This window comes from Rana temporaria, chromosome 9 (genome assembly GCF_905171775.1).
Source record: "Rana temporaria chromosome 9, aRanTem1.1, whole genome shotgun sequence".
Lineage (NCBI taxonomy): Eukaryota > Metazoa > Chordata > Amphibia > Anura > Ranidae > Rana > Rana temporaria.
The window spans coordinates 12,244,927-12,270,805 of record NC_053497.1 but is presented as its reverse complement, the minus strand read 5'-3'; the positions used below and the strand labels follow the sequence as shown (position 1 = coordinate 12,270,805).

General features: G+C 45.4%; 1 protein-coding gene across 1 annotated transcript in view; it reads right to left on the bottom strand.

Annotated features, from left to right (window-relative positions):
* Positions 1 to 4,398: 4,398 nt before the first annotated feature.
* The window catches only part of LOC120913097 (gamma-aminobutyric acid receptor subunit beta-4-like), a 191,842-nt gene continuing 170,361 nt past the window's right edge, over positions 4,399 to 25,879 (bottom strand). Inside the window, exons 5-9 of the mRNA XM_040322798.1 lie at positions 24,352 to 24,434; positions 21,822 to 21,962; positions 18,140 to 18,292; positions 12,295 to 12,551; positions 4,399 to 5,128 (exon numbers count right to left, since the gene is read on the bottom strand). Coding sequence (XP_040178732.1) covers positions 4,760 to 5,128; positions 12,295 to 12,551; positions 18,140 to 18,292; positions 21,822 to 21,962; positions 24,352 to 24,434 — 1,003 coding nt within the window. The 3' untranslated portion in view covers positions 4,399 to 4,759. The remainder of the gene's footprint in view (positions 5,129 to 12,294; positions 12,552 to 18,139; positions 18,293 to 21,821; positions 21,963 to 24,351; positions 24,435 to 25,879) is intronic.

The following is a 25,879-nucleotide window of genomic DNA, read 5'->3' as shown; positions in this document are numbered from 1 at the left end:
TAAATCTAAACAAAAAGATATAAAAAATCTTTATATAATATATATATAGTTTAACTGAGGCTGCACTAATCTTTTACTAATCCTTTTTTAAATAGGGGTCCAACACCAGTCCCAACTCCCCCCACACTGTAGAGAAGAACCCTTGCTCTTTATGTGGAAGCAGTGGTCTCTATACCTCTGTATCTGACACGCCCCTTCCTGTATCACAAATAGAGCTCTCGAATAAGCAAAGCTCATGCTGCCTAATGATTGGACAACTCTAGCTCTGACTCATCAGGGGACCTGCCTGACTTCTGTAGAGAGACCACTGCTCTTACACACAGAGCAGCGGTTTTTCCCTTCATTCTGGGGGAGAAGTATTCTGGAATCTATTATAAACATCAGAGTAAGATACACTATATTACCAAAAGTATTGTGACACCTGGCTTAAAGTGGAGGTTCACCCAAAAAATCAATCTACTGTTAAACATTTTTTTTTCGGGTGAACTCCCGCTTTAACAGGCACATGAACTTTAATAGCTTCCCAGTCTTAGTTTGTAGAGTTCAATATGGAGTTGGCTCACCCTTTGCAGCTATAACAGCTTGAACACTTCTGGGAAGGCTGTCCACAAGGTTTAGGAGTGTGTCTATAGGAATGCATTCTTTCAGAGGCGCATTTGCGAGGTCAGGCACTGATGTTGGACAAGAAGGCCTGGCTCGCAGTCTCAGGTTGAGGTCGGAACTCTGTGCAGGCCAGTCAAGTGCCTCCACGCCAAACTCACTCATCCATTTCTTTATGGACCTTGCTTTGTGCACTGGCCCAAATCATTGGGTGGAGGGGGGATTATGGGGGTGCTCAGTCATGTTGGAACAGGAAGGGGCATCCCCAAACTGTTCCCACAAAGTTGGGAGTATGAAATTGTCCAAAATGTCTTGGTATGCTGACGCCTTCACTGGAACTAAGGGGTCAAGCCCAACCCCTGAAAAACAACCCCCACACCATGATATCCTCGCCCTTCCCCACCAAATGATGTGGACCAATGCACAAAGCAAGGTCCATAAAGACATGGATGAGCAAGTTTGGGGTGGAGGCACTTGGCTGCCCTGCACCTTTGGGATTAATTAAAGCGGAGACTGCGAGCCAGGCCTTCTACATCAGTACCTGACCTCACAAATGCGCCTCTGGAAGAATGGTCAAACATTCCCATAGACACACTCCTAAACCTTGTGGACAGCTTTCCCAGAGGAGTTGGAGCTGTTATAGCTGCAATGGGTGGGCCAACTCAATATTGAACCCTACGGACCAAGACTGGGATGCCTGTAAAGTTCATGTGTGTGTAAAGGCAGGCATAACAATATTTTTGGTAATATAGGGGTTTATTTACTAAAGAAAACTTAGTCACATACTGTATCTTCATAGAAACTAATCAGCTTCTAACCTCAGCTTGTTCAATTAAGCTTTGGCAATAAAACCTGGAAGCTGATTGGTTTCTATGCAAAATTGTGACAAATTTTGCATTCTGTAACTTTAGTAAATAAACCCCATAGTTCTTGTGCAGCATCAATGGAAATGTTTTATTTTTTTTTGCTGAAACTTTAAAATTTTCGAGCTTTAGGCTGGGTTTACACTGAAGCATGGAGCATCTCACAGCAGGGGTCTGTTTACTGTTTCAGGTTGTCCGACTTCAGTCCGAATCTTTGTCTGAATTCAGACCTTAAACGGACTAGAAGATGCACAGGACTCCTGAGCAATTCGCACCGGAGCCGCTCCGGAGAGGTGTGAACCTGCTCCGTAGAGAGCTGGTCACAGTCCCCTGACATGCAAATTAGATGCAGGGAAAACCGCATCCAATTCACACTACTACACTACTTTCATCCTACTTTGCTCTGTGTTCAATGTTTCCCTATGAGAGCGTCTTGTAGCGTCCTACACAAGTCGGTCCGACTTTGAAAATGCTCCCTGTACTACTTTTGGTCCTACATTGATCCTACTTCAGGCCCATTGAATATCATTGAAGTCGGACCAAAGTAGTATCCTGTTCATGAAAGTGGGATGGATGTAGGACCAATGTAGGATAAATGTAGGACCAATGTAGCAGAGCAAAGTAGGATGAAAGTAGTGTAGTAGTGTGAACCCAGCCTAAGGCACACACTACTACACTACTTTGATCCTACTTTGCTCTGCTACATTGGTCCTACACTGATCCTACATTGGTCCTACATTGGTCCTACATTGATCCTACATTGGTCCTACATCCATCCTACTTTCATGAACAGGATACTACTTTGATCCGACTTTGCAATAGTCTGACTTGTTCTTTGACCAATCAAAACAATCCCAGAGTGAGATAAATTCCTTTTACTGCTGCTGTAATCACAAGTCGGATGTCAAAAGTCGGATGGTTAGGACAAGGCTCCTACTTTGATCCTACTTTAATGATATTCAATGGGCTGATGTAGGATCAAAGTAGGACCAAAGTAGTACAGGGAGTAGTTTCAAAGTCGGACCGACTTGTGTAGGACCAGTTAAGACAGCTCTCATAGGGAAACATTGATTTTCACACGTCATGCTACATGAGCTCCCAATGTAGGACCGTTGTAGGACAAGTGTGAACCCAGCCTTAGCCAGATTCTTGGGCCTTGATTCACTATAGTTTGGAAAACTCAGCAACTTTACCAAAGGGTAATATCACTGAACATTGTACTGCTAATAGTTGATTGCTTACATATTTTTTTAATATGATATTTTATTATATTTTTATTTACTATTGTTTTTTATAACATTTTAATATTGTTCAAAATGAAATTAGGCAGGAGTTTTAGTAGAATAATTCAATGCATGTCAAGTTTAGTGCTGAAAATATTTATATATTTTTTTGTAAAAACATTTTAAACAAATTGCTTGCCATACCAGGCGTACTACTGGTTGGTATTGTCATAGATCAGGGGTCTCCAAACAGTGGCCTGAGGGCCAGATGTGGCCCTTTGATAGACTTTACCGGCCCTTGGGGCACTATTTCTCCTACTGATATGGGCCACTATTCCTCCCACTGACAGCCAACAAAAGGGCACTATTTCTTCCTCTGATACTAATGATGGGATAATATCCCTCCTATTAATAGGGGCACGACTCCTCCTCCTACTGACTACCAACCCTGAGGCCATATTTATTCTCGCTGATGCTGGGCCCGGGACATTTTCTGTCCCCCCGCTGGCCACAATACGCCTCACCTAAAGTCTAAAGCACAATAAACTGGCCCTTTGTTTGTAAAGTTTGGAGACCCCTGTCATAGATCTAGGGTCATGGTCATGTGGGCACCGCTGCTGAGTAAAAACCTATATACCCATAATATATTCAAGAGAACAGATCCCAAAAAACAACATGACCACCCCCCCAAGCTCCGGCTCTCACATCTAATGGGCTTAAAAGAGACCCTCAGGGTAGCTGGTATACGTGTAGCAGGGCTTTTGGGGATTTTAGTATAAGACTATGACTATAAAAGAACATAGAAAGAGAGGGTGCATTTTTGTTTTCATATCTGTTTAATACTGTTTGTATCCTAAGAATCTGAATCTTGTTAAATCTTTGAATAAATAACTATTGCAAAGAGAGAACACAGAAAGCAACAGTAAATGCATTGGAACCTTTTTTTTTTTTATTATTTCTTTAATTTTTTTTAATAAAGTGGCATGTGATTTATTTTAAAGCTTTTTTTATTTTTTTTTGCTAAATGGATAAAATTTTCTGAAATTATTTTTTGATAAAAATGTTCACATTATTAAGAGCTAAAATGTTGTCACCTTTCACAAATCAAGATTTTTTTTTTTTAAATAGCTACCTACCTACTTTTAGTGAATCAAGGCCTTTTGCATCTTAGTTTTTTCTTCTATTTGCTAATATGTAAAATTTGCATCCGCCAAGTTAAATTTATGGCCAAATTTAGGTGATCATACATGAAGGTTTCAAGGTTTGAATTTTAGGTCTAAATTTACTGAAAGGCAGAAAATTCACAATGAGTCATTCTAAAATGCACAGTGTTTGCCCATTTTGTTTCAGTTGTGCAATATGTATTTATGTTTTGATGACCCCCACCCAAATAAAATTTGACTAGCCCTAATACTTGGTTTTGGATTTGCCATGCCATTTGTGTTTGATTTTTGGATTTGGCTTTATTTCCCCCCATTTATTAATAAAATGTTTTAATCAAAGGCTCTCCGTCGAGACACCAACTCCATCATGTGCAATTCAAGCTTGCAACTGGGAATATCCTGCTCTATAGAGTCTTATCTGTGCCTGTATAGCTCCACAATATGTAGCAATAATTATTTTAAACTGCATAAAGAGAGGAAATAATTGCCGGCATCGCCTAACCTTGTTCTACTTACTCCTCATACTCTGTATCGGAGTATCTTAAATGAACACAACTTTTTTTTTTTTTTATTACAATGATTAACTAAGTCGCGAGAAAAGGTTTCTTCAGAATAACATCCAAAATGACTCACAGTACCCAGCCATAATCTACTTCCAGGTAAAATGAATACTTTTTTTTCTTTTTTAAAAAAAAGGGAAAAACCTTTAGAAATTTGATGAAAAAAAGTGTGACAAAAAAGTGCAATTCTCCTCCCCCCCCTCTTTGTAGGATCGAATGGCTACTTCTGTCGCTGGCCCAGACATCAAACTGTGAAGCAAGAGGGGGGTGAGAGATTTAGGTGAAGCTCGTGTCCTGTGGAAGGAAGGGTGTGCACAGCTTTAGGGTGAAGGGCAATGAAAAAAAATGCTTCAGTTGACATAGTACATCCAGTAAACCAAGTTAAAAAATCCAAACGTGATGGGGAAAATGATTCTGGACCATTTGTCGATGGTGCTGACATCGGTCAGGTCTGGAATCTTAAGCTTTAACTTAGAAGAGCGTCGCCGGAGGCGGCAGTTGGCACGTCCACGTGTGGCTGATAGAGGAACATGGCGCTCCAGGGGAGTCTGGCCAAAAGTGTCCCCTCTAGATGTTAGCTGCTTGCGGAACTGGATCCCTGAGGTGTCGTATGACAGGACGGAGTTCCGGGAGTCACCAATACTGCTTCCCATCTCGGCTGACATCAACTCGCTGCTCATGTCAAGGGTGCTAAGAAGAATGTTTCCATATGGGTCAACCTAGAGAGATGGACATGGTTATCATAATCACATAATACGTATACTGCATATACACGTGCTGTTATTTAGTTGAAACATTGTCCATTTTTTATTTTTCTTGCAGAAGATATAGTTTTATACATGGATTTTACCAATGGTGGGCAAAGTCGACAAAAGGGCCTCACTATTTAGGAGCAATTTCTGGGCATTCTGTTCAGGAAACTCTTATTCACTAGGCATAAACTAATGGATAGATGCAGGTAAAGTAACCTTTGTAAAATTCTTTCATGTTTCATCTAACGATCCTAACTAAATCACATCAAAAGCAAATAGAAGAAGCTTTCTGCTTGCCTTAATGTCGATCAGGCAGGCACTAAAGGAGGTGCACACCACCATACACCATCTGGATATGTTGGATAACAGTTGGGCATAATAAGTTTGAATTTAACCACTTCCCGACCTCCTCATGTACATTTACGTCGGCAGAATGGCACGGACAGGCACAATCACGTACCTGTACGTCCTCTGCTAGACGTGGGTGGGGGGTCCGATCGGGACCCCCCCGGTACATGCGGAGGTCTGGTCCGCTCGGGGGAGCGATCCGGGACGACGGCGCAGCTATTTGTTTATAGCCGCTCCGTCGCGATCGCTCCCCGGAGCTGAAGAACGGGGAGAGCCGTGTGTAAACACGGCTTCCCCGTGCTTCACTGTGTCGGCGCATCGATCGCGTCATCCCCTTTATAGGGGAGACACGATCAATGACGTCATTCCTACAGCCACACACCCCTACACTAGTAAACACATACACAGTGATCCCTAACTCCTACAGCGCCCCCTGTGTTTAACTCCCAAACTGCAACTGTCATTTTCACAATAAACAATGCAATTTAAATGCATTTTTTGCTGTGAAAATGACAATTGTCCCAAAAATGTGTCAAAATTGTCCGAAGTGTCCGCCATAATGTCGCAGTCACGAAAAAAATCGCTGATCGCCGCCATTAGTAGTAAAAAAAAAATAATAAATAAAAATGCAAAAAAACTACCCCCTATTTTGTAAACGCTATAAATTTTGCGCAAACCAACCGATAAACGATTATTGCGATTTTTTTTTACCAAAAATAGGTAGAAGAATACATATCGGCCTAAACTGAGGAAAAATTTTTTTTTTATATATGTTTTTGGGGGATATTTATTACAGCAAAAAGTAAAAAATATTGCATTTTTTTTCAAAATTGTCGCTCTATTTTTGTTTATAGCGCAAAAAATAAAAACCGCAGAGGTGATCAAATACCACCAAAAGAAAGCTCTATTTGTGGGGAAAAAAAGGCGCCAATTTTGTTTGGGAGCCACGTCGCACGACCGCGCAATTGTCTGTTAAAGCGACGCAGTCCCGAACTGTAAAAACCCCTTGGGTCTTTAGGCAGCATTTTGGTCCGGGGCTTAAGTGGTTAATAAAATGTTTTGTACTTTTTATCAGCCTTTATTATTGCCCATTAGCAGCTTTTTTCCCCAGGTAACCTTACCTGGGCTTCTTTTTTGTATGTCTAGCTTGTTTGGCTACGGCAACAACACCCTATAGGGGTGAATGGCCTAAGGGCTAATACAACCAAATACGTACCTGTGGATACACTTTTCCTGGTGCCTCCATGGTAGCATACACATGGTTGGTTGCTCTGCCCACAACCAACCCACGGGACCACTTTAACTCTATAAAAGAAAGAGTTGCCCCCCCGACGTCATTATTGAATACCTCATGGCACCTCCCCAAGCTCCTTCATGCTGTGATCTGCTCCTCTGGGAGACATACTTCCATGCTGCTTCATACCCCCTTCTCCTCTGGTCTCTGCAGCGTTTCGCACCTGCCTCCTGGGGCTTTTTTTTACCAGTTTCAGAATTCAGGACCCCGGGCAACACCTGATGATGTCATCAGCACATGTGTGATTGCCAAATGAAGCCGTCAGCGGCCATCTTGGTATGCTCAATGTAGGTGTATGTGTATATATATGGCCTGTCTATGGCCATTATGAAGGCAGCTGTCAACAGCAAGATTACATGAGCTAGACGTTGTAAAGACGCTTCGTCGGTACATCGAGCTAACACAGTCTTTCCGTAAAGACCAACGCCTATTTGTTATTCCAAACGGAGTTAGAAAAGGGTTGGCAGCATCCAAAAGAACTATAGGAAGCTGGATTGTACATCTGATTTGGAAAGCTTGTCGGGTTAGTGGTCATCCAGTTCCAGGAGCAATCAATGCCCACTCGACTTGGGGGATAGCATCTTCTTGGGTGGCTTTAGCACGGGTCTCTCTGGAAACGATTTGTCAGCCGGCAAGTTGGTCTTCGTTTACCACCTTCATGGCTCATTATAGCCTGGATCCAGCCGTGATTTCGAGAAAAAAACTTTACAATTTTGTAACCCCAAATAAACGACAGTATATATTTCACAGCCGCTTCTGCTGTGTAATACAAAGCAATTCCTGGTTGTCATTATGACAGCCGATAATTGCCGGTAATCATAGGTGTGCGCAGCCTATGGGATTAGGGTGTGCAACACAAAGCTCAAACACACATGTGCAGTAGACGGTGTCAGTAGGGATAAGATTGTTGTCAGTAGTTTTTTATTTTTATTATTTCATTTTGTTGTTATGTTTTACAATTTATTTATTATGTTTTTATACAGACAGACATTCCCCAGTCCCTTTCTCTGTAGCCTTTCTCTGTTTCTCTGTAGCATTCGGCAGTGGAAATCTACATTGCACAGGGCGATTGGGGTGGGTCCATGCACACCCAGCACACCCTGTGCACACGCCTATGCCGGTAATAATGTGGGAGCAGAGACCTAGGGAGAGTCCTTTTGTTGATTTTTTTACAACGTTTCTCTTAGGTTTAAAAAAACATGTTTGCATAGCCAAAAAAAATGTAACTTTAGATTTTTGGGGGGGATTTTTAGAAGTAGAACCCAAGTAAAGTTTATAGGGACTGGATGTGCAAGGATGGAAGTATCAAAAGCAGAATGTATAAAGTCCAGATTTTAGTTGAATTGACTATTATAGCATAAAAATGTAATGGGGTTCAACAGGCTCCCTTTCATCAGGTCTGCAAATAACACATAAAAGATTATGGGGCAGATCCACAAAGATCTGCCCCGGCGCAGCGTATCTGAAATACGCTACGCCGCCGTGACTTACTTGTCCTCGGTTCGAATCCTGAAAGAATTTGCGCCGTAAGTCACTGCCGCGTAGTCTATCTCTGGCGGTGTAACGGCGCGTAATTCAAATCGGCGATTAGGGGGCGTGTTTCATTTAAATGAAGCGCGTCCCCGCGCCGAATGAACTGCGCATGCGCCCTCCCTAAATTTCCCGCTGTGCATTGCGCTAAATGACGTCGCATCCCGATTCACGGACGATTTAGGCAAACAAAATAAAAAATTCTAAATAAACGCGGGAACGACGGCCATACTTAACATGGCAAGTCTAACTATACGCAACGAAATACCAGCTTTAACTATACGCCGGAAAAAGCCGACTAGAGACGACGTAAGAGAATGCGACGGCCGCGCGTACGTTCGTGGATCGTCGGAAATAGCTAATTTGCATACCCGACGCGGAAAACGACGTGAACGCCACCCAGCGGACGCCGAAGTTTTGCATCTAAGATCCGAAGACGTACGAATGCGTACGCCTGTCGGATCTAACCCAGATGCCGTCGTATCTTGGTTTGAGGATTCAAACCAAAGATACGACGCAGGAAATTTGAAAGTACGCCGGCGTATCAGTAGATACGCCGGCGTACTTCCTTTGTGGATCTGCCCCTCAGACACTATTGTCTGGTGGGGTATAGGCTATCAAGTGTAAATAAGTAGGGATATAACATATAGTATTAGAAAGTCAATTACAGATAGGAAATACGGGAAGGTGATAAAAAAAAAAAATTGTGAAAACCAAAATACAAACCTCCACCCCCCCCACCCCCCCCCAAAAAAACTATTTAAATAATATATATTACAGAATACATAAATACAAAGTAGATTGTGTATGTTCTGCTTTTGGCACTTCCCTCCTTGCACAGGCTTTTTTTCGTCTTGTTTTGTTTATTTTCTGGTGATCTGGCAGTAGAACACTTCCTGTCTTAGGATGGCTACACCTTTTCCTCCACTGTTTCTATTGTAGCATGGTGACCCCTGTGCCACTATGTAAAATTGTGTTTTTTAGCAAGATTTTGTAAGGAGAAAGCACACTTATGGCACAGGTGTGTGCTCAGAGCTGACTTCATATGAGATCCAGAGATAGAGCTCAGGGCCCCAGCTTCCCAAAGGAGTCAGTGTGTGATGGGAGCAGTGAAGGTGCTGGTATGCACCATGGTGTCCAGGACAAGACAAAGTAAGGACCAAGCGTTAGGCCCCATACACACGATAGAATCCATCCGCTGAAAAATCCCAGCGAATGGGTTTCAGCGGATAGATCCTATGGTGTGTACACTCCAGCGGATCTGTTTCCGCGGATATTTATCCCCTGGGATGGATTCCAGCAGATCAAATATTCGTTGACATGCTAAACAAATCTATCTGCTGGAATCCATCCCAACGGATGGATCCGCTGGTCTGTATAGACTCACCGGATCCATCCGTCCGAAGGGATCCCCCGCATGCGTCGTAATGATTCGACGCATGCGTGGAATTCCTTATATGACAGCGTCGCGCACGTCGCCGCGTCATAATCGCGGCAACGGCGCGACACGTCATAGCCAGAGGATTTCGGCGCGGATTTCAATGCGAAATCCGCTGAAATCCTCGAGAGGATTTATCCGCGGAAACGGTCCGCTGGACCGTATTCGCGGATAAATCCTCTCGTGTGTATGGGGCCTTCGAGGTAGTCTATGAGGGACAGAAGCAGCAAGGAAGTTGTACAGAGAAAGTCCATAAGGAACAAGAGCAACTAGGAAGCTTTACAGAGAAAGTCCATAAGGGACAAGAGCAGCTAGGAAGCTGTACAGGAGCAAGTTCATGACGGACAAGAGCAGCTAGGAAGCTGTACAAAGCAAGTCCATGAGGGACAAGAGCAGCTAGGAAGCTGTATAAAGCAAGTCCATGAGGGACAAGAGCAGATAGGAAGTTGTACAGAGAAAGTCCATAAGGGGCAAGAGCAGCTAGGAATATGTACAGAGAAAGTCTATGAGGGATAAGGCAGTACTGATGGCCACTGATAAGATGGCAGTGATAGGCCCTGATGGGTGGCACTGATGGGCACTGATAGGTTTTACTGATAGGTACCACTGATAGATGGCACTGATAGGTGGCACTGATGGGCACTGGTAGGTGAAAATGAAGGGCATCACTGTTGAAGAGGCACTAATTGGTGATATTGATAGGTGGCACTGTGGGCACTGATAGGTGGCACTGTGGGCACTGGTAGGCGGCACTGTGGGCACTGGTAGGCGGCACTGAAAGGTGAAACACGTAAGCACAGATGAGCTGGTAGCAGCTCTCCCTGATTGGGACCAATGTCCCTCTGTCAGCCGCCATGATTGGCTTTTTTTTCTCCTCACGCTATCAGCGTGAGTAGAAAGAATAGCCAATTATCAGCTCTGTTTACATCACATGATCAGCTGTAATTGGCTGACAGCTGATCACGTGGTAAGGGGTCGGGATCTCATAGACTCGCTGATCACAGAGCGAGCCGCGTGTGCTCTGTAGGGGGTGCGCAGGCCGCTTGAGCATGGAAGGACGTCTATTGATGGCCTCCCGGCAAAGTAGGTCCGCGCTGTAGCAGTCATTCATCTATAGCGCGGATCTGAAGCGGTTAAACCACTCCTCTGCACACATGATCCTGCACTTCCGCTTGCAGGGGGGCACAAGCGCGGCGCCAGTGGGCCGCTTTTGCTGTGATTCTTCACAGCAGAATCTGATCGTGGGTGCCGTGCACTGGATGTCCTCCGGCACCCGCCCATCGTCGGTAAACAACACAGAACGGGGATATGCCTATGTAAACAAGGCAAATTGCCGTTCTGACAGGGGGGGGGACCGAAGGGAGGTGTCCAAAAATGTACAGGGGGGGGGGGGGGAGGGATGGATACTAATGAACTAAAATCCATATTTTCCGCTAGTAAAAGCAGCACATACAGAAGAAATCAGATTTTTTATTAGAAAGAAAGTAAAAAATATTGTTTTTTTTTGTTTATAGCGCAAAAAATAAACAAAAGTGTTGGTGATCAAATACCACCAAAAAAAAGCTCTATTTGTGGGCAAAACATACATACATTTTATGGGTACAGCGTTGCACGACCGCGCAATTGTCAGTTAAAGTAATGCAGTGCCGTATCGCAAAAAATGGCCTGGTCATAATGGTGGTAGATTTTCAAGTGGTTAAGCCAGTTTTTCAACTCCAGTCCTCAAGACGCCCCAACAGGTAATGTTTTCAGGATTTCCCCCAGGTGAAACGGCTGTGGTAATTACTAAGGCAGTGAAACTGATCATATTATCTTTGCAAAATAATGGAAAGCCTGAAAACATGATCTGTGAGGGCACCTTGAGGACTGGAGTTGAGAACCACTGGTTTAAGCTTAAACGTGCTTCAGGCTCCCTGTTTGCCTACTTTGCTCCTGTGCCTTGACCTTTGCCTTCGCCTGATCCTCGCCCTTTGCCTTCGCTTGATCCTCACCCTTTGCCCCTGCCTGATCCTCGCTCTTTGCCTTCGCCTGATCCTCGCCCTTTGCCTTCGCCTGATCCTCGCCCTTTGCCTTCGCCTGATCCTCGCCCTGCCAGCTAGTTTGGATTTCCTTGTTATCGACCTTGGATTTGACTTTAGCCCATTCTCTGACCATGGATTTGACTATGAGTAACTACTCCATGAACTTTGCCTGCCCTGAACCCGGCTTGCTGTTGGACCACTCTGCCTGTCCTGCCAACTGCAAGTACCTGTTTGCTTTGCTCAGTTCACGCCTGCCCCGGTGTGGTAGTCAGGGCACTATAGCACTGTGTAGACCTCAGGGCAAATGAGTACTGGTAGGCCTGCTTGCCTAATGGGAAAGGGGGCTGCTATAGGTGAAGGACACAAAGCCAACTATAGTGCCTGACCACCAATGCTAAGAGTAGATGTGACAACCAAGTGATTCATTTCTCGTAAGCCAAGAGTCTGGATTAGACAAATGTGTAGCTAATGAAATATCCATTTTCTAATAAGGGCCACTTACCTGTTCTCTTAATCTCCTTTCTTCGTAGCGTTGCCGTTCATTAATCGATTTATTTGTTCGCTCAGTTAATTTTTTCTGCTGCTGAGGGCCCCGGCCAAAGAACACATAATTTACAAAAGCATATTCCAACAGAGCCAGGAAAACAAACACAAAGCATCCCATAAGGTACACATCAATTGCTTTCACATAGGGGATTTTAGGCAGGGTTTCCCTCAGGTGGGTATTAATCGTTGTCATCGTCAGTACGGTAGTCACTCCTGAAATACAGAAGAAACACATGAATTACAGCTGGACTCGTGCGACTCAGACTTGGTTCTAATCCATATAGAATGGTGTTGGTCTTACTTCAAAAAGAGCTCATATGTGATGAAGACCTAGGCTGTTACCTCTCTGATCACAGTGAAAAGAGCACTTAGCAGATGATAAACAATGGGTCCTGAGAAGTTCATATCACTTACGGGAGTTCACCCAAAAAACAATTTTTTAACATTAGATTGAGGCTCATTTTGTCAAGGGGAATCGGGTGTTTTTTTTTAAATCGAAGCAGTACTTACCGTTTTAGAGATAGATCTTCTCCGCCGCTTCCGGGTATGTTCTTCGGGACTGGGCGTTCCTATTTGATTGACAGCCTTCCGACAGGCTTCCGACGGTCGCATACATGGCGTCACGAGTAGCCGAAAGAAGCCGAACGTCGGTGCGGCTCTATACGGCGCCTGCGCACCGACGTTCGGCTACTTTCGGAAAATCGTGACGTGATGTATGCGACCGTCGGAAGCCTGTCGGAAGCCTGTCAATCAAATAGGAACGCCCAGTCCCGCAGCCCATACCCGGAAGCGGCGGAGAAGATGTATCTCTAAAACGGTAAGTACTGCTTCGATTAAAAAAAAAAACACCCGATTCCCCTTAACAAAATGAGCCTTAATCTAATGTTAAAAATTAAGTTTTTGGATGAACCTCCACTTTAAAGGTCTATTTTGAATGTTAATTTGTTAGGAGCCTCAAATATAGCCAACATGTTTCAGGGGAAAAGCCTCCCACTTCTCCAGGGCTTGAGCAGTAGATGCTATTAGAATCACAATAAGATGCATTAGAAGGCTTATGTTAAGGCTAGATAAAAGATTATTATCTCTTAATGGCACTAGGACTATTGCTGGCTTTATCAAGCTTTAATATACTGTAGATCTTCTATTGTATCTCATCGTGATTCTAACAACATCTAATGCCCTGTACACACGATCGGTTTGTCTGATGAAAACGAACCGATGGATTTTTTCATCAGATATCCGATGAAGCTGACTTTCATCAGTCTTGCCTACACACCATTGGTTAGAAATCCGATCGTGTCAGAACGCGGTGCCGTAAAAAACAGTGGTCATCAACCCTGTCCTCAGGCCAGGTTTGCAAGATAACTGAAATACATGACAGGTGATATAATTTGCTGCTCAGTGATTGCAGTTTTCTAGTCCGCATCTCCCCAAGGTAATACATAAAACCTGGCCTGTTAGTGGGACCTTAGGACAGGGTTGATGACCACTGACGTAAAACACAACGACGTGCAGAGAAAAATTAAGTTCAATGCTTCCGAGCATGCGTCGACTTGATTCTGAGCATGAAATAAAAGGAAGTTACCGCTCCAGGTGGATTGTGTTAGGATGATTAGTATGGTCTCAGAAAATCAAGGGTGCTGGCAATGCACAAGGCAACAAATGATTAAAGCTGGGGTTCACCCAAAAAATGTTTTTTAACATTACATTCAGCCGAGTTGTCATAATGACAATTGGCTGTTTTTTTTATTATTTTATCCCCGTATATACTGTATTTTCACCGCCGCTTCCGGGTATGTCTTCTGCGGGACTGGGCGTTCCTAATTGATTGACAGGCTTCCGACCGTCGCATACAGCGCGTCACGAGTTGCCGAAAGAAGCCGAACGTCGGTGCGGCTCTATACGGCGCCTGCGCACCGACGTTTGGCTTCTTTCGGCAACTAGTGACACGCAGTATGCGACGGTCAGAAGCCTGTAAATCAATTAGGAACGCCCAGTCCCGCAGAAGACATACGGTATGTACGGGGATAAAATAAAAAAAAAACAGCCAGTCCGTCTTGGATTTCGCTTGGTGAACACACACAGAGAGATTTCTCCTGCAGGAAGTGTAACTAGGATTGCGATATACAAACCCGAGATATTATTCATATTCAGATTGCGGTAGAAGCCGTACATTAGAAGAAAAAAAAACAGCCGATTGTCATTATGACAACTCGGCTGAATGTAATGTTTTTTTTTTTTTTTGGGTGAACCTCCGCTTTAAGCACTAATTTATAGTGCGAAACGCGTCAGCTGTTTTACTCCCGTGTTGTGTGCTGTGACTTGTAGTGCATTTTTCCTTTTTTTAAATAAAGACAACCATCAAGGTTTTTTGGAGTGCGGCTGTCCATATTTTCTTGATTCTGAGCATGCGTGGATTTTTGACCGATGGATTTCCCCACAGACGATCGTTTTTTTTCTATTGTTTTTTTAACCATACGAAAAATTTAAAACAGGTTCTATTTTTTTCAACGATGGGAAAAAAACTGATGGGGCCCACACACGATCGGTTCGTCCGACGAACCAATAGTGTGTACAGGGCATTATACACAAATCCTGAAGAAGGGGGGAAGCTTTTTTCCGGAAACACATTGGTTGCATTTGATGCTCTTATTCGTAAACGTTTCAAAAAGATCTTTAAGTGATAAGAGGCGCTTCTCAGTATCCATCCCTCAGTAGAGGACTGGGAACTTTTGACCTGGGGAGGTGAAAGCATAACCACGTGTCCTCTTTGTAGAAGGGACAGATGATGAAAGTCTACCATCTAAAGTGTAGAAGTTCCAGTAGTTGGTGCACAAGGCAAAAGGTGGATGTTCCTAAGGCTGGGTTCACACCTCCGATGGATGTGGCTCGCAGCAGGGGTCCAGTGCATCCCCGTTCTCCATTTCAGGGATGAATCTAGGCCGAATTGTTGCCTGAATTTGGCCCTGAAAGGGAGCCAAAAGACGCACAGCGTTCCTGTGCAAGCCTTTCCGCAGCCGCAACGGAGATATGTAAACTGGCTCCATAGAGAGACAGTCACAAACTCCTGTCATGCGAATTGGATGCAGAGAAAATCGCATCCAATTTGCATAGGTGTGAACCCAGCCTAAAGGATATGGTTTATTGTTTCATTGTCTCTTTGTTCATGAAACGCATTAAGATATTGCGCTTCCGTCAAGTGATATAACAACTGTGAAGCAATTTTGGCTACAATTTTTGTTAACCACTTTTCACCCATAGGATGTTATATGATGTCCTCGGGTTGAAGTGGTTATACCGATATGATTTCTGCAGATACAGGCATCATCCTAGTGTCAACATATTCAGTTGGCGATTCTCTTTTGTTTGTCAATGTTATATGAATACAGTACAGACGCTCGGTCACTTCTATTGGCGGCAGAAAGGGGTCCCCGCTGCCTCTGCATTTCCCAGGCTCTTCCGTCCCATCTAGGGTGACCACATGTCCCGGATTGCCCGGGACAGTCCCGCATTCTGCAGGTCTGTCCCGGGGACCTTCATTCCAGGACAATACAGTGTCCCAGAATGAAACTGACATAGCCCCCCCCCCCCCCCCCCCCCCCCCGGGCCAATCTGATGCCCCCAAAAAAGGCCACCGCATCACCACTTTACTTACTGACAGTACTGGTCCTGGGTGGCTGCGGATCATGTCGTCCTCAGTGACCCAGAGGACTCCGCACCGAATGCCTCAGCAGACCTATGTTGTATAGCCTCCCTGATCCTGCAAAGCCTGTGGAAGGATCCTCGTATTCGTGCTATCAAGGAGAGGGATCATTACTGGCTGGCAACTCTCCTTGATCCATGTTACAAGAATAAGGTTGCGAACCTTATCTTGCCGGCACAGAGGGAGCAGAAGATGAAACATCTTCGGGAGGCATGTGCAATAAAGGTCTGTGCAACGCGTTCCCAGAGACTGGGGGGCTACGAAATCCTGGTCCTGGACAACGTGTCCTGGACAAGGCTTCGGTCAGTCACAGAAGGAGTGGTGGAGAAGGTGGCCGTCTAAACGATGCGTTCAGACAAATTTTTAGTCCGTAGCCCCAAGGCATGACCGGTTCCAGCAACCATCGCCAGCGTCTGTTTTACATGGTGCGGGAATACCTAGGGGCAAGATCAGACTTGGACACCTTTCCCACCGAAAATCCTCTGGCTTACTGGGTCTCGAGGATGGATCACTGGCCAGAGCTTGCACAGTACGCAATTGAGCTACTGGCTTGTCCTGCATTCAGCGTTCTTTCAGAACGCACATTCAGTGCTGCTGGAGGCTTTGTAACCGATCACAGGGTGCGCCTCTCCACCGACTCGGTCGATGGGCTGACCTTCATAAAAATGAATCAGGCTTGGATCACCACCAGCTACCAAGCACCTGATGCTGATGTAACTGAATAATTCTTTTTGAAATGTCAGATCCCTTCAAGACTGCCTATGCTGATGCTGAGTGACTATACTGTTATGCTGAGTGACTATCCTTTTCCTCCTCAATGATCATGCTGATAGCTTGTAAGAACATTTTTGGGTTCAGGTCCAATTTTTCTGCCCCTGTTTAACAGGGGCATGTAATTACAATTTTTGATGCAATACTTTGCAGCGGGCTCATTCCTGCGCACCAACTAGAGTATCTGTGAGGGGTTGCAGTGTTGTGGCACCAGTACCAGTGCCTAAGGCCCAATTTTTCTGCCCTTGTTCAACAGGGGCGTGTAATTACAATTTTTGATGCAATACTTTGCAGCGGGCTCATTCCTGCGCTCCAACTAGAGTATCTGTGAGGGGTTGCAGTGTTGTGACACCAGCACCACCACCAACAAAGGCCCAATTTTTCTGCCCCTGTTCAATAGGGGCATGTAATTACAATCAGCATTTCTGTGCCCACCAAGAGTAACTGTGAGGGCTTACAGAGTTGTGGCACCAGCGCCAGCGCCAGCACCAAAGGCCCATTTTTTCTACCACTGTTCAACAATGGAATGTAATTACAATTCTTGATATAATAGTTCACACAGCAGGGCGTTCCAGCGCCCACCAAGACTAACTGTGAGGGCTTACAGTGTTGTGGCAACACCAACACCTAGGGCCCAGTATATACGGCAGGCCCCTACTTTCAAACATCCAACTTACAAACGACTCCTACTTGCAAACGGAAGGAGACAACAGGAAGTGAGAGGAAATCTACCCCTAGGAAGGGAAATTCTCTTCTGTAAGAGGTGTCTCCTGTCCACTGATGCTTTATCACCAGTCCTTGTTTCACTAAAAAACCCACATTTTCAAAACATCATTTGTCATTGGGACAGAAAGTGAACTGCAATCTTCTGAACAGATGCACACAGACAGCAAAACAAATGTTTACAGGGGTGATAACCCATCTCTATGTTTTCAGAAAAGCTTAAAAATAGATTTTATGGCTGGAGCTACACTTTAAAAAAGTACCAGTTCAAAATTACAAACAGATTCTACTTAACAACAAACCTACAGTCCCTGTCTTGTTTGCACCGCCTGTATAATGCTGTTCAAAGTATATGGGGCCAAAGGGGCTTGTAATGACCTGGGGGGAGTGGGGGAAAACCCATGCTATTTTGTTCAGTCCGTTCAAAGGTTCTGGTATGAACGGAACGGGGGGGGGTGTTCGGCTCATCCTTAGCCACCAGCCCAGCATGCCTTGGACAAATTTCCCTCCCAGTCCTCCCCTGGCTGTACAGTATTGTTCTACCTGAGGTTTTCTTTTATATAAGCAATTTTCTTTTTAGCAACACCTTTTTTTGAGTACATACCTAGCGCCACCCTAGCTGCAGAGGCGTCATAGTTGATCCAGAAGGATACCCAAGACAGTATGGTAATCAAAACAGATGGCATATAGGTCTGAAGAATGAAATATCCAATGTTCCTCTTAATACGAAAACTCAGTGACAAACGAGGATAGGAACCTAGGGAAAAAGAATAGATGGTAGAAATGATTATGTATTATATAGAGAAGATTGTTTTAGCTTTGTCTCAATTTTAATTCTCTTCTGTATATGTTACCTTTTCTAGATGGAGTATAGAGGGGGTAGATCCCCTGTCTGGTGTTTATTGCTACCCCCCCCCCCCTCCTCCGCCAAGCTCACTTCACTAATGCATGTCCCAGGCTCACCTGGGTCCCTGCAGCTTTCCGGATGGAGAGCAAAAGGGAGACCAGAAATCTCCATTTCTCCCCTGTGGCACTTGAACCTGGAAGTGCTCAGCTCTGAGCAGAGCTACAAGAAAATTCCTTAAGCGCTTGGACTCCAGTATCAGCTTGGTCTGATTGACATAATCTAATAGTCAAATAATTTAATAATTTGAACAGCCTCTAGGTAGCATAAGCGCTTAAGGAACTTTCTTGTAGCTCTGCACCATTTTCCTCTCCTCCCCAGGAGTGATCCCCAGCAGACTCAGTGGATCAACAATATTTTTCTTTACAGGGGCTCCGGCAGGTGCCTGATCTTTTTTGTTGCAATTGCTCAGCTCTGAGCACGTCCAGGTTCAGAACGGTCAAATCCTGGCTGCTGCGGCCAGAATAACAACAGATTGACCACTAGCTCTGAGCACTTCCAGGTTCAGAAGGGTCAGATACTGGCTGCTAGGGCCAGAATAACAACAGAGTGACTACTGTAAGCTCTGAGCACTTCCAGGTTCAGAACTGTCAGATCCTGGCTGCTGCGGCCAGAATAACAACAGACTGACTACTACTGCATTCAATCTATTTATACTAAGTACATAGGAGAAATGAGGAGCATAGCAAAAACCCTGTAAGATAAAATAGGGATCATGACACACATGCCTCTAAGTGCAATAGAGAAGATTTGTGAAAGCCAAAAAGCCGTCGGATCAGAGACAGAAAGGGGATCTGGTGTACAGCTTTGGTAGGGCATAGAAACCCAAATTTTCGCTGCTGCATTTAAGGAATAATTCCACTTTTGTTGGTAAAAAAAACAAAAAATAAAAAATCCCCTTTGGGTGATCTATTGACATAGCAGTGATCTTAGCAAACTTTGTAGCAGATTCCTACCTGTTTCTGCTCTGAAGAAATATCTGTTTGTTTCACCATGTCCTTTGCAAACTGATTCTGAATGGGAGGTTTTAGTTAATTCTAATCATCTGGTGAACTCCCAGTGTTCTGATGAGAAAAGCTGCAGGGTCTGGAACCCCCCCTAAAAATATTTAACCTATGGGGGGTATCTGACCAAAACTGAAATTCCTATTGCAGGGGATGCCTAAAATCTGACTGAAGACTTAGTAAAGACATCTGGGGAAAATCAGCTAGCCAATCACACAAGCAAGAGATTACATTTCTAGGGGGTGTTCTGTGTATTGCAGCACAAGCGACGTGCTGCTTCTCTGTTTTCCAGCCTCGGCTCTGCTGTACAGAGGATTGCAATAGGCTGATACCATTTCAGGTACTTACACCGCTTGCGCTGATAAAAATACTATAAAGCTGAAATAATTTATGTCTTGTGTTCGTGTTCGGCTTTAAATATTAATTATTATTTTCGGCCTTAAAGTGGTGTTCCAGCCTTTTTTTAGGTTTAGTAAAAGTGTACAAAAAGTGTAGCTGCTGACTTTTAATAAACAGACACTTAGCTGGTCCAGCGACGCGGCCGTCCGGAGCTCCGCTCCTCTCCCCCCCTCTTTGCCGGCACCTCCATTCCCTCTGTGGGAACCCGGCCGTGACAGCTTTCGGCTTCACGGCCGGGGCACGCACTGCGCATGCGCGAGCGGCGCTGGGCACCCTGAGTGGACAGGCGATCTCTTGGGACCTGTCATGTGTCCCAGGGGATCGCCTAGAGGGAGGGGCCGCCTAAGGCAAGAGGAGAAGTCGCCAAGGCGGTCCCTGGGCGGAAGGAGGAAGTGGGACAGGAAGTCCCACTCCTACCAAATCCCCCACTCCCCCCCCCAAAATGACATACCAAATGTGGCATGTAAGGGGGTGAGGAGTGCTTAAAGCGGAAGTTCCACAGAGGAGGTCCAACCCATGTCCAACCTGGGCAAATTTTTTTTTAAAGTCAGCAGCTAAAAATACTGTAGTTGCTGACTTTTAATATTAGGGCACTTACCTGTCCAGGGAGCCCGCAATATCGGCACCCCAGCCTATCTTCGGATCGACTCCTGGGTGCTGCCACCGGATTCATAGCGGGTTCCCTACTGCGCACTGCGCTTTCTAATCAGGGAAATGAGGAGGGGGGGCCAAATCGGGAGATCGGCCTGTCTCCGGAAGTGGGGAAGGGGACCTGTCAAAAACAGGTCCCCTGTTCCCCCCTACCCCCTGAAAGGTGCCAAATATGGCACCGGAGTGGGGGAAGAGGAAGCGTTTAAGCGAGAGAGTTCTACTTTTGGGTGGAACTATGCTTTAAGGAGGATGGGTGTGGCTGGCTGTATGGTATCCCTGCTGGCGTGATGGGGGCTCTGAAGGCTAGTACCGGCTGAAACAGAAACCGGGGCACCCACCGGCAGTTGGGGCACAAGAGTATTTCCCCTGGGAAAAACGGATGGGCACATGTTCTCCTGATTTGAATGGGTCTACCTTGTCTGACCTGGGATGGTAGAGGGTCCGCGGTGTCTGTGCCCCTGGGAGTGGTCGCCCTAGGGGTGCTCTTAGTAACTCTTGGGCGTGGGACCCCACTGTGTGAAAATGCACATGGTCACAGCTTTAAAAAAAATCTGCACTGATGGGCTAGGTCTTTTGGCTAAGTCAGAGGCAATTTTTGCACATTCCATGGCCACTTTTTATTTAATGAACACATTTTTTATCCTCACGTTTTTCACCTTGACTGTGTTTTGGTTTCACTGGATGGAGGGTTTAAGTTCTTGGGCTTGCCCTGAAGTCTAGCGGGAGGATGTGTGGCCATTAGGTTCCTTCCTCCCCTGAACCTGGAGGGGGTCTCTCTTCAGGAAAGCCCCTCCGACCTAGTACTGCTAGTACCTACAGCTTCGGCCGGCCACGGGGAGAAGAGTCCACCAGGCCTTTTGGCTAGGTTGTTCGTAACCTTGTCCCTGTCAGGAGCCTTGCGCCCTGGGGGTTCAGGGAAAAGTTCCTACCCCTTTGGGGGGGACAAAAGCAATACAATTAAGTGGATTTATGCAGGGTTTTTTTTTACATTCACCTTTTTTTGTTCACTTAATGGTTTTCGGGGTATTTTTCCGCACTACCACGGATTTAAAAAAAAGTGGTCACATGATCGGGACTTATTGTTAGTGTGGACTGATAGCTCTCTCTCTCTCTCTCTATAATCAGATTGCGTAGTCACTGTGCTCCCAGCACAAAAACATCAGCCCCCCCGGTCACATATACGCAGCGCGTGGGCATTAAAGACCACCCTTTTGCCACCACATGTGTTACGTGGGGCAGCAACAGGCCAATTCGTTTAAATTTCCAAAGGAGACAGAAAAAAAAAATGGATAACTCTGGTCATCTCTTCTCTATGTCAATGTTCTCACCAGTTGTAAATACAACTTTCTTAGTAACCAGTCTGGTTTCAATAATAGTGAACTGGGGCAATTCCAAGGCAGACACCCCTGTCACGGCCACTTCTTCACCCCCCTGCCAGAAGAATTCAATGTCGTCCGTTGTGTAACCATCTGCAGAAAAAACATAAACGGAGAAAAGATTCAGCATACCGAAAAGCTTTAAATGGAAACTTTGTTTCAAATATTTTTTAAATACCGTTAGTTCACATACAGTATAACAAGAAAAGCTCACAGTGCAACTTACAGTGTTAGTTACAGTGACAGCTATTGGAGGTAAGACTCGTCCTAAAGTGACACTAAACTCCGTTTTAAAATACATTTTTTTATACAAGTATGAATTCCTAACTAGAAAAGTCCCTTCTATTGCCTCCTTCAGATCGTCAAATCCCCTTTTTACTGCTGTGATCCAACTTCCTGTTAGAGAACATTCATTTTCCATGTTCCCACTATATGTACTGTATGAATGTAGCCCCACCCCATGGTCTCATTGTATGTATGATTGTAGCCACCCTCTGTGGTCCCACTGTATGTATGATTGTAACCAACCCCCCCCCCCCTCCTCATGGTCTAATTGTATGTATTATTGTAGCCACCACACATGGTCTCATTGTATCATGTATGATTGTAGCCACCCCCTATGGTCTCATTGTATGTATGATTGTAGCCACGCTCTGTGGTCCCACTGTATGCATGTATGTATCCACCCTCCATGGTCCTACTATATGTATGAATGTATCCACCCTCCATGGTCCCAATGTATGTAGGAATGTAGCCACTCTCCATGGTCCCACCTTATGTATGAATGTAGTCACCTTCCATGGTCCCACTGTAAATATCAATGTAGCCACCCTCCATGGTCCTACTGTATGTATGAATGTAGCCACCTTCCATGGTCCTACTGGATGTATGAATGTAGAGCCACCTTCCATGGTCCCACCATATGTATGAATGTAGCCACCCTCCATGGTCCCGCTGTATGTATGAATGTAGGAACCCTCCATGGTCCTACTAAATGTATCAATGTAGCCTCCCTCCATGGTCCCATTGTATGTAGGAATGTAGCACCTTCCATGGTCCCACCGTATGTATGAATGTAGTCATCCTCCATGGTCCCACCGTATGTATGAATGTAGCCACCCTCCATGGTCCTACTAAATATATTAATGTGGCTTCCCTCCATGGTTCCACTGCATGTATGAATTTAGCAACCCTCAAAGGACCCACTGTAAGTTTGAATGTAGCCACCTTCCATGGTCCTACTATTACTATATGTATGAATGTAGCCACCTCCATGGTCCTACTATATGTAGGAATGTAGCCACCCCCATGGTCCTACTATATGTATGAATGTAGCCCCCTTCCGTGGTCCTATTATATGTATGAATGTAGCCGCCCTCAGTGGTCCTACTATAGGTATGAATGTAGCCACCCTCCATGGTCTCACTGTATGTAGGAATGTAGCCACCCTCCACCCTCCATGGTCCTACTATATCTATGAATGTAGCCCCCCCCCCATGGTAACACGTTCTAAACACTTCTCAAACACGCTGTAAATGTCATAGGGATGCCATAGTGATGCTTGTGATTATTTTCAGTGTGTTTACATTGACATCATTGGAAGCGTTTGGGGAGTGGCAAAGCCTGGCAAATGACACAAGGCATCCCTTAGATCCGACAGGCGTAAGTCTCTTATGCCGTCGGATCTTAACTGCAATTTTTTTTGGACCGCTAGGTGGCGCTTCTGTCGATTTCCCCGTCGAGTATGCAAATTAGCTAGATACGCGAATTCCCGAACGTACGTGCGGCCGACGCAGTAAAGTTACGACGTTTACATTAGGCTTTTCCCGGCGTAAAGTTGCCCCTGGGTTCATGAGGTGCAGTCAATGTTAAGTATGGCCGTCGTTCCCGCGTCGAAAATTTAAAAAATTATGTCGTTTGCGTAAATCGCCCGTGAATGGTGCTGGACGTAATTTACGTCCACGTCAAAACCAATGACGTCCTTGCGACATCATTTAGAGCAATGCACGCTGGGATATTTTAGGGATGGCGCATGCGCAGTTCGTTTGGCGCGGGGACGCGCTTCATTTAAATGATACACGCCCCCTACCCGCCGAATTTGAATTCCGCCGGGTGATTTACGTTACGCCGCCGCAACTTTACACGCAAGTGCTTTGTGAATAAAGCACTTGCCTGAAAAACTTGCGGCGGCGTAACGTAAATCAGATACGTTACGCCCACCCAAATTTACGCCCATCTACGTGAATCTGCCCCAAAGTTGTTTTTTTTTTAAGTGCTTTCGAGCAACATTATATTATGTCATCATATGTACTTATACGAATGTTCGCTCAGATGCCCGTATGAACGTTCGTTCGAAAATCTACCAGTGTATGGCCAGCTTAAGACATACAGGAAAATCAATGCAGTTCCATTTGGATCAAATAGCCTCCTGAAAAAAAGGAGGTTTAATAAAGAAAACGTCATCCTCCATGACGACACTCACAGCTTTCTATCTCCAGGGTGCAGTTCTGCTGGTCCAGGGGATATCTGCGGAGATCCATCATACAGGCGGCAGTGGTTGTAATTCTGTGTACAAAGAATAAGTTAGTTTATCAAGCTAAGAACTGGAAACTGAGGCTACAATTCACACAGGATCACCAAAATTGGACAATAGAAGATTGGGAGAACGTTGCCTGGTCTGATGAGTCTGGATTTCAACTGCGACATTCAGATTCAGGTGGAGTGAGAATTTGGTGTAAACATGAAAGCATGGATCCATCCTGCCTTGTATCAATGGGTCAGGCTGGTGGTGGTGGTGAAATGGTGAGGGGAGGGGGATATTTTCTTGGCACACTTTGGGTCCCTTAGTACCAATTGTCATTGTTTCACCATTTGCCGACCAGCCGCCGCAGTTTTACTGCGGGAACATTGCTCGGCTGGGCGAAATGACGTTATGTTAGGTCGTTTCGCCCTGTGGCAACTAGGGGCACGCGCTGCTGGAGGCACGCGAGCATGCCCGCTGCTTGCCCCCGGAGCCGATGCGAGTGCCCGGTGGGCGCGATGACCACCGGGCACCCGCGATCGCTCGTGACAGAGCAAGAATTTTTCAGGGGATAAATGACTGATCGTCTGTATATACAAATTATGAACACCGATCAGTCTCCTCCCCTAGTAAGTCCTATCCCCCCACAGTTAGAATTCGCTCCATAGGACACAGTTAATCCCTTCATCGCCCCCTAGTGTTAACCCCTTCACTGCCAGTGACATTTTTTACAGTAGTCAGTGGATTTTTATAGCACTGATCGCTGTAAAAATGAAAACGGTCCCAAAAATGTGTAAAACGTGTCCGTTAAAGAGGAAGTAAACCCACTGTTAAAAAAAAAAAAAAAACACCACCTGCAAGACAAAGCTAGCATAGCATACTAGCTCATTATGTAATACTCACCCCAGATCAAAGCCGTCCTCGTACACCACTCGGGTGGCCGACACCTCTCCTGGGGGTTACTTCCGGGTATGGCGGCTGTGATTGGCCGGAGGCGCGATGACGTCACTTCTGCACATGCGCGCGGGAGCCGCCAGTCACGGCACGATCGTCGTTGCTAAAGTGCGCCTGCGCCGTTGACATCGGCGCCCGTCATTTTTGTAAATATCTCCTAAACCGTGGAGGTTTAGGAGATATTTCAAGCACCTACAGGTAAGCCTAAAGCCTCGTACACACGCTCGGTTTTCTCGGCAAGAACCAGCAAGAAAACTGCTGGCAGAGTAAACCGAGCGTGTGTACGAGGCTTTCAGGTTTCTCGTCTGGAAATCTGGCCAGAATCTCGACGAGAAAAATAGAGATCCTGCTCTCTATTTTCTCGTTGAGATTCTTGTCGGCCTTTTTCCCGACAAGAAACCCGAGAGTGTGTATACTTACCTGTCGCCGTGGAAACCCACGCATGCTCGAAATGACTTTGACACATGCGCGGTAGCTTCCACGGCATAGGTAGGGAGAAGCAAGATGGCGGCTACGGCATCGAATGTGACGAGCG